General features: G+C 47.3%; 1 protein-coding gene and 1 long non-coding RNA gene across 13 annotated transcripts in view; one reads left to right on the top strand and one right to left on the bottom strand.

The window, feature by feature from the left end:
* Positions 1 to 9,445, top strand: part of DLGAP1 (DLG associated protein 1) — a 762,891-nt gene that overhangs the window by 703,173 nt on the left and 50,273 nt on the right. For 9 of the 11 annotated variants that reach the window (XM_081561948.1, XM_081561955.1, XM_081561953.1 and 6 more), the window contains one exon: positions 6,579 to 6,952. In XM_081561948.1, coding sequence (XP_081418074.1) covers positions 6,579 to 6,952 — 374 coding nt within the window. The remainder of the gene's footprint in view (positions 1 to 6,578; positions 6,953 to 9,445) is intronic. The other 2 variants (XM_081561958.1, XM_081561959.1) reach the window with 1 other exon arrangement.
* LOC145534451 (uncharacterized) overlaps positions 1,324 to 9,445 on the bottom strand; it is a 38,515-nt gene continuing 30,393 nt past the window's right edge. For both annotated transcript variants that reach the window (XR_014074635.1, XR_014074636.1), the window contains 2 exons: positions 2,605 to 3,784; positions 1,324 to 1,742 (listed from right to left, as the gene is read on the bottom strand). This is a non-coding gene — a long non-coding RNA (uncharacterized LOC145534451). The remainder of the gene's footprint in view (positions 1,743 to 2,604; positions 3,785 to 9,445) is intronic.

Raw genomic sequence — 9,445 nt, 5'->3', positions numbered from 1 at the left:
AAGGAGGAAAAGTTTAACTCCTTTCTGTGGTTTCCGTGGAGGGTGGCTCTGGTGGAAATCGGTCTCCTGGCCACAGCCCTTGAGCCAAAACTAACCAGGACAGAGGCCAGCAGAATCCCTGCCCCCCTCTCCCCCCAGGAGCCCTACGCCCCGTCCCCGTCCCCCGGAGCCCTCTGATCACCGCCTCCTCACCGTGGGGCCGCCTCCTCACCGTGGGGCCGGCAGGTCGCAGACCGCTGACCACCACACTCTGGGTGGCCTGTAAACGTTAAGCTGTAAATATTTTGAAACAAGGGAGCGATTTTTTTCCATGTGTATTTTGTTTTCGTGCAGTTTCTCTCCTTTTGCAGCGTTTTTAAGGTCGCAGCTGGGCACCCCTTGCTGACCACTCCAAATGTAGTCATCCTCCAGACCTTGGACCCAGACAACTGAGCTAGAAGCAGTTTCCTGGAGGTCCTCTTGGAGAGCATTGTCCTCTACCGGACACGGTGTTTCAGGGAAGGTTTACTAGGTGGATGAACACAAGTGGTTTGGCTGAACTAGAAGAGATGGAATTTGAGCCCCTGTGAGCATCTGGGAGTGGCATGATTCAGCGTAGTTACCTGCCCTGAGCCTCAGTCTTACTATCAAACAAATGGGTTCAGTGAGATCCATATTCCTGGGTCATGAGACCATGTCTATTGAATTCTTTTTTAATGACAATGAAGAAATACCATTTAGGTCCCTTTATATATTTTTTAATATTTATTTGGCTGTTCCGGGTCTTTGTTGCTGCAGGAGGCATCTTCCCCCTTCATTGTCTCATGGGGTCTTTGGTTGTGGCATGTGAATGCTTAGTTTCGACATGTAGGATCTAGTTCCCTGAACAAGAATCGAACCCCGGGCCCCCAGCATTGGAAGCACAGAGTCTTAACCACTGGACCACCAGGGAAAAAGTGTGAAAGTGAAAAAAGTGTAAGTTGTTCAGTCCTGTCCATCTCTTTGAGACTCTATGGATGGCAGCCCGCCAGGCTCCTCGGTCCATGGGATTCTCCAGGCAAGAATACTGGAATGGGTTGACATTTCTTTCTCCAGGGGATCTTCCCAACCCAGGAATCAAATCCAGGTCTCCTGCATTGGTAGGCGGATTCTTTACCATCTGGGCCACCAGGGAAGCCAAACAAAGGAAAGAAGTGATAATGATCAAATCAACAGCATAATTTCTTTTTCAAGTTCCACTGGAATAGAAGGACCATGTGCGTTTTTTTAATCAATCTTTTTGGGAATGTTCCTCTTAAACGAATGAAGTGTTTCCCTTACTGCATGTAACCCCCTCACTTTCTGTTTCTGGCTTGACGAGATTTATTAACTTTTCCATCCTTGGGCCTCACTCTACAACACACCTAGAGCTCAGACCTCAGTGGATTCTTTTTCTTTTTTTAGACAGAAGGCTTTATTTAGTTATTTGTTTTGGGCTGCACTGGATCTTCGTTACCACATGTGGACTTTCTCTAATTTCGGGGAGTGTGGGCTCCTCTTTGCTGGGCGCTCAGGCTTCTTATTGCAGTGGCTTCTCGTGTTGGAGAGGACAGGCTCTAGGGCATGTAGGCTCAGTAGTTGTGGCGCATGGGCTTAGTAGTTCCATGGCATGTGGAATCTTCCAGAACAGGGATGAAACCCGTGTCCCCTGCATTGGCAAGCAGATTCTTAACCACTGGACCACCAGGGAAGCCCCCTCATTGGATTCTAAATCATTGATGGTGCTGAATCGTGAAAGTAGAATTTAGAAGAAGGGGGGAAAAAAAAGAGAGAAGAAAGTGTTTAGTTTGCAAAATGAAGAAAGAGTGATGCTGGGGGAAATTGGGGGATGTAGTTGTCTGAGTTTTGTCCTCAAAGTACAATCTGAGAGATCTGAATTTCTTTTAACTTCCTATTTGATGACTGACAGGTGGTACTTCTTTGACACCAATAACCCTGGCAGAATCGTGCCAGTCTCTACACACCAGTAAAAATCTCACAGTAAAACCCCTGGAAGAACAGCTATGACAAACTTAGCATATTAAAAAGCAGAGACATCATTTTGCTAACAAAGGTCCATATTGTCAAAGCTATGGTTTTTCCAGTAGCATATACAGATGTGAGAGCTGGACCATAAAGAAGGCCAAGTGCCAAAGAATTGATGCTTTTGAACTGTGGTGCTAGAGAAGACTCTTGAGAGTTCCTTGGACTGCAAGGAAATCAAACCAGTCAATCCTAAAGGAAATCAACCCTGAATATTCATTGGAAGGACTGATGCTGAAGCTGAAGCTCCAATACTATGGCCACCTGATAAGAAGAGCCAACTCCTTGGAAAAGACCCTGATGCTGGGAAAGATTGAGGGCAGAAGAAGGGGGTGACAGAGGATGAGATGACTGGATGGCATCACTGACTCAATGGACTTGAGCTTGAGCAAACTCTGGGAGATGGTGAAGGACAAGGAAGCCTGGTGTGCTGCAGTGTGTGGGGTCGTGAAGAGTCGAATACAATTGAGTGACTGAACAATGACGACAACACCGAAGCCCCTGGGGTGCGACCCTATGGCAGATGGTTCCCTGTTTCAGAGGGAGCCAGTCACAAATTCTTACCTCCTTTGGGCACTGGGGCTTGACCAGCCTGTTGGGGAAGTAGTGTCCCAGGGTTTCTCCCTGTCCAGTCTGAGCCTAGTAGATGCCTAGTATCGCTGCCGCTGTCCTGAAAGTCCCTGTTGATCCAAGCCTCCAGTTCAGTTCAGTTCAGTGGCTCAGTTGTGTCCGACTCTTTGTGACCCCATGGACTGCAGCACACCAGGCTTCCCTGTCCATCACCAACTCTTGGAGCTTGCTCAAACTCATGTCCATCGACTCGGTGATGCCATCCAACCATCTCATCCTCTGTTGTCCCCTTCTCCTACTGCCTTCAATCTTTCCCAGCATCAGGGTCTTTTCCAATGAGTCAGTTCTTCGCATCAGGTGGCCACAGTATTGAAGTTTCAGCTTCAGAATCAGTCATTCCAATGAATATTCATGACTGATTTCCTTTAGGATTGACTGCTTTGATCTCCTTGCAGTCCAAGGGACTCTCAAAGAGTCTTCTCCAACACCACAATTCAAAAGCATCAATTCTTTGGCACTCAGCTTTCTTTAGAGTCCAACTCTCACATCCATACATGACTACTGGAAAAACCATAGCTTTGACTACACGGATCTCTGTTGGCAAAGTAATGTCTCTGCTTTTTAATACGCTAAAAAAAGCATATTTTTGGTCATAGCTTTTCTTCCAAGGAGCAAGCATCTTTTAATTTCATGGCTGCGGTCATCATCTGCAGTGATTTTGGAGCCACAAAAAATAGTCTGTCACTGTTTCCATTGTTTCCTCATCTTTTTGCCATGAAGTGATGGAACCAAATGCCATGATCTTAGTTTGCTAAATGTTGAGTTTTAAGCCAACTTTTTCACTCTCCTCTTTCACTTTCATCAAGAGGCTCTTTAGTTCTTCTTAGCTTTCTGCCATAAGGGTGGTGTCATCTGCATATCTGAGGTTATTGATATTTCTCCTGGCAATCTTGATTCCAGCTTGTACTTCATCCAGCCTGGCATTTCCCATGATGTACTCTGCATATAAGTTAAATAAGCAGGGTAACAATATACAGCCTTGACGTACTCCTTTTTCCCGATTTGGAACCAGTCTGTTGTTCCATGTCCAGTTCTAACTGCTGCTTCTTGACCTGCATACAGATTTCTCAGGAGGCAGGTCAGGTGGTCAGCCCCAGAATCATTGACATGATTCCTGTTAACATGGAAGAGAAGATAATGGTCACTAGATGGCGCCAAGTTGCATTTCGCCCCAGGGGAGTGTAGCCGACCCCATCATCACTCTAGGAATAATGTGACACTCCCCACCCCCTAAATCACAGGTATCACATTGTGGCAGGATTTTTACTGTAAATCACAGCAAATGATATGATACTGTATTTGGCTGCATTATCATGTTTTGATTATCCACACTGAAAGGAAACTGGAGATAGCTGACAAGCAATCAAAAGATTATTCAGAATATCAGACATCTGATGTTGGAAGGTAGCATTTCATTTTGTTGGTGTATCAGTGGGCAGAATGTGTGGAGAACCCATTTTGAACATAATAATGAGTTCACACTGTAGGAGAAGTCCCAAGATGATCTAGTTTCTTAGATCAGATGGTGACTCAGGTGGTAAAGAATCCGCCTGCAGTGCGGGAGACACCGGTTCGATCCCCGGGTCTGGAAGATCCCCTGGAGAAGGAAATGGCAACCCGCCCCAGTATTCTTGCCTGGAGAATCCTATGGACAGAGAAACCTGGCGAGTTAATAGTCCATGGGGTCACAAAGAGTCAGACACGACTGAGCGACTAACACACACACCCTAATGATGGCCACTCCCTGTCCCACCCACTCTGGTCTGCAGATGAGTAAATGACAGTGAGCGCTGTCCCCTCCAAACTTCCTGGGAATTGGAAGGTAGCTCCCTGGTGGTTATAGTGCAGGAAACTCAGTCGAGTGAAGGGAGCCATCAACCATGCACCTGTCTGCATCCCTTGGCTTCCCTGTGCTCATGGGGAACCTGAGCCCAGCCTAGTCCTGCTCCAGCTCTGCCTCCACTGGCCACCATGAGCCTGTGCTGGCCCTGCTATCTCTCAGGCACCTTAGCTAAAAACTGCAGACGATGGAGTGCAGACAGCTGAGCTGTGTTCAAATGAAAAGATGTGTGATTCACGCAGAGCTGGGATGGAAGGTTTTCCTGGGCGAGCCTCTGCCAGCCCCAGGTAGCTAAGCAGCAGCTACATGTCTATTATTCTCATTGCCCCCACTTTCAGAGCACACGTGATACCGAAATGTAATATCTGTGCTTTCCTCTTCCTTCAACTCTCAGACAACCCCTAGGAAGTAGTCAAGTATCTCTGTCCCAGTCTTTTATGGGTTAGGAAGTTACGCCAAATCGCAGGGCAGCAGAATAGCAGGACAGAGAAAATCAATCTTCCTGTTCACTGTTCATCACAGGACACTTTTTTTTGAGTGACCTCAAGAGACACCCTGAATACTGAAGCAAGTATTTCGTTCAACGAGATGGCCCAAGTGGCAGCTAGAACCACGGGTAACTAGCTGGCACTTAGTGTGTTAACAACAGTCCCAAAGGGAAAGGCTGGGGGTGGGTCTGGGAATGAGGTGGGGGAGAAAGTGATGAAACAACAAGAGTCTGAACCATTTTTTAAGGGGTCTGTGGAAAGCTGGTTAAGGAATTGTTCTTTACCGAGGGGCTAGTTCCCACTTTGAAATTTCCTTCATTTCCGTGTTTTCCTCCGTCGTGCTCCATACATGCAAAGCTGAGAACAGTGTATCCGGCTTCCTCAAGACCCAGGGGTCATCCTCAGATGCTTGCAAGGAGGGGCTGGTGGCGGCACAGACCCAGGCACCCGAGCTGATTCCATCCCCTGCAGGACAGTGCTTCAGGGAGTGGGCTCCTACTGGCTGCCTGAGGGCTGATCCCCCACTAAGTGAAAGTGAAATTTAAGTCGCTCAGTCGTGTCCGATTCTTTGAGACCCCATGTACTGTAGCCCACCAGGTTACTCCGACCATGGAAGTTTCCAGGCAAGAGTACTAGAGTGGGTTGCCATTTCCTTCTCCAGGGAATCTTCCTGACTCAGGAATCGAACTCCGGTCTCCCGCATCACAGGCAGACACTTTACCATCCGAGCCACCAGGGAAGTCCGATCTCCCACTAGCGGGTGCATTTTTACAATATTTTACATATTTTATAATCGGAGATGCATGTGCAGTGTCCTCCCTCTCAGAAACAACACCACAACTCAGAACAAAAGTTTATATAGTGAGCACATACCTAGAAAAGGGAAGGAAGGAAAGGAGGAGGGAGGGAGGGAAGAGAAAGGCAGGAAGAAAGGGAGGAGGAACTGGGTGCAGTTGAACACAAGTTGCAGGTTATGACAGTGTGCTCAGCTCACCCCCTCCCCATCCCTCTCTCCTTCCCCCTCCAAACCCCCCTCCACCAGCACTTTGCCCTGTTCTCAGGGTTAGAACACAGAGGCTCACAACCTCTTTGCTTTTCTTTTTTTCAGTGTTCTTTTTTTTTTTCAATGTTCTTTATGAACCACCAGAATCTTCTCCAATGAGTTACTTTGTTCAATGTTAGCTGTGGTTAATATTCTCCTGAGAAGGCAGACTGCCCCTGGCCTCATCCGTGTTACTCATTATTTCTCAGAGTTCCCTGTTGCCTGGGAAGATTTCTACAGATGGCCAGTCCTGTCTGTTTTATGTCGGTTCATATTAATCTCCGTTTTGGAAACTTCCATCTCAGACATCGATGTTTTTCAGTCTCTTTCTCCTTCAGTCTTGGGGGGGAGGGGTGTCACCTTAGAGGAGGCCCACAACTGCCCCCTAAGCAGGGACCTTAGTCTATCAACAGACCTGCTTTCACGTTCAATGTCTTGATTGTGTTTCGTGGGCCCTAATATCCAATCAGTGTCAGTGACAGTATCGGCAGTTAAAACCCATGCAGAAATCAGTGTCTTTGTTTTCACTGTCTTCCAGTGTCATCTTGCATTACAACATATAAGAAGACACCACCTCCAGTCCCACCCAGAACTACCACGAAACCTTTCATTTCTATCACAGCCCAGAGTAGCACAGAGTCGGCCCAGGACGCCTACATGGACGGACAGGGCCAGCGAGGGGATATTATCAGCCAGTCTGGACTGAGCAACTCCACGGAGAGCCTGGACAGTATGAAGGCTCTGACAGCCGCCATCGAAGCCGCCAATGCCCAGATCCACGGCCCTGCGAGTCAACACATGGGCAACAACGCCACCACCGTTACCACCACCACTGCCATGGCCACCATCACTGCAGAGGACAGGAAAAAGGACCACTTCAAGAAAAACCGATGCCTGTCCATTGGAATCCAGGTAACAGCCTCCCTTTTTTAAAAAAATGAATTAATTATATTTTGGGGAGCTTCCCTGGTGGCTCAGCTGGTAAAGAATCTGCCTGCAATGTGGGAGGACTTGGGTTCGATCCCTGGGTTGGGAAGATCCCCTGGAGAAGGGAACAGCTGCCCACTCCAGTATTCTGGCCTGGAGAATTCCATGGACTGTATAGTCCATGGGGTTGCAAAGAGTTGGGCACGACTGAGCGAGTTATTTTTGGGTGCTCTGGTCTTTGTTGCTGTGCACAGTCTTTCTCTAGTTGCAGTGAGCAAGGACTACTCTCCATTTTCCGTGCGAGGGCTTCTCATCGCGGTGGCTTTCCTTGTTGGGGAGCACAGGCTCAGTAGTTGTGGTGTACAGGCTTAGCTGCTCCGTAGCATGTGGAATCTTTCCGGACCAGGGATCCAACCCATGTTCCCTGCATTGGCAGGCGGATTCTTAACCACTGGACCACAAAGGAAGTCCCAACAACTTCACTTTCTGTCCTTTGAAATAGGAACCCAAAATCAAGAAATGTAAACTTTTTGTTTTCCCAGATTTGCTCTTTTGCCATTTTGGATGATGTAGCTATTGTAGAACCAGACTCTCAAATTATTGGCTCTGGACTCCCCTCAGTTAAATGTAATTTTAGGGAGTTCCCTGGTGGTCCAGTGGTTAGGACTCCACACTTTCATTGCCACGAGTGCAGGTTCAAACCCTGGTCAGAGAACTAAGATTTTCTAAGCCATGTGGCCACAAAAAAAAAGTGATTTAAAAAATTATGAAAGTGTTTTGTCTATAGACATTATTAGCAATTTTCCCCCCAAATATTCCATTTTGAAAAACTGAAGAAGAGTTGATTAGCTGCTTTTATTTTTGTTCTTCAAATTGAATGTTGCGAGACAAAGTGAAAGTGAAGTCACTCAGTCATGTCCGACTCTTAGCAACCCCACAGATGGCAGCCCACCAGGCTCCCCCATCCCTGGGATTCTCCAGGCAAGAGTACTGGAGTGGGTTGCCATTTCCTTCTCCAACAAACATGGATGCAATATCAAACATGAAGTGCCCTCAATTCCTGATGCATATTTTGAGTCTCAAAAAAAGAGTGGGCATCCAAGAAAAACCTGGGTTGCTGGGTGGTGTTACGGTGTGTTTGATGCTACTGAGTAACCACATGAGAACAAAAATGTGAACTACTTCGCACAGACGTGGGAGTGATGACCAGTGAAACCAAAAGGGACGGAGAGCGTGGAAAGCAATAACTCACATCACAGCATCATGAGGGAAGAATGTGCACCAGGGTCAGTGTGATTGTGGGTTACTTAATCATGCGTGTCATTAAAAAGGTGGATACTCTAGCAGGCTTCTCAGTTCAGGTCACTGTTTTCTGTTGCCAGGTGATAAGATCAGACTGATTCTCGGTTGGCAGATCGGTTCAGCTTGGCTTACCCTGCTGGAAGGTTCCTTCCATCCATGAGACCTTCTTTCCCCTGTTTTTGTTGTGCTGTACCATTATGCAGGTGCCCTTTGAATAATAACTTCCTGACATGGCGGCCGATAAATCTGTCCACGCTGAACCAACTCTAAGGCACTATCTGAGAGCAGGCATGGGGTATGTTTTCACAACGATGATGGTTGTTCACCGTCCACTCTGCAGCGTCCACTTTGAAAGGGCAATTAGACTTTCTCTGGTAGCAACGAGTCAAATGCTTTTATGTAACCTACAGGTTACCATGGCATGAGTTGTCAAGTTTCCTAAAAGAACTTGTAGCACTGGTGGCTTGGGACCAGATGACCTAGCAGGAGGCCAGGGTCTGGAGCCAGCCTCCACCCACCCTCACCCCAACCACATCCCAGGAGCTGATTCCCTCCCACTGCCCAGAGGATTCTGAGGAGTGCGGAAGAGCAGAGGTCCCTCCTCTGTGTTGTCCTAGGCAAATTATTTCATCTTCCAGAGTCTGTTTTCTAATATAGCCCACCTAGGATTATTTGGAGGACTGAGTTTACAGAATGCAGCTTTCTGTGAGGGTTTCAGTTAGAGATGATGAAAAAAGATTCTGGGAATGGATAATGTTGCTGGTAGTGCAACGATGTGGATGTACTTAATGCCACTGGAAATGGACACTTAAAACAGGCTAATATGGAGAATTTTATATTATGTCCATTTTGCTGTCGTTGTTCCTTTAGTTCATGTCCAACTCTGTGCGAGCCCATGGACTGTAGCCAGCCAGGCTCCTCTGTCCATGGGATTTCCCAGGCCAGAATATTGGGCTGGGTTGCTATTTCCTTCTCCAGGGGAGAAGGAATAACCAGCCAGTTCTCCTTTATGGAGAAAATTAATATTACCAATATTTGCATCTCATCTCCCTGCAGGGTTATTTTGCACACATGCTTAATTGCTCAGTCATGTCTGACTCTTTGTGACCCTGTGGACTATAGCCCACCAGACTCCTCTGTCCATGGGGATTCTCCAGTCAAGAATAATATAGTGGG

Source organism: Giraffa tippelskirchi, chromosome 14 (assembly GCF_054371585.1).
Source record: "Giraffa tippelskirchi isolate mGirTip1 chromosome 14, T2T-mGirTip1v1.2.pri, whole genome shotgun sequence".
Taxonomy (NCBI): domain Eukaryota; kingdom Metazoa; phylum Chordata; class Mammalia; order Artiodactyla; family Giraffidae; genus Giraffa; species Giraffa tippelskirchi.
This window is presented reverse-complemented; position numbering and strand designations above follow the sequence as displayed.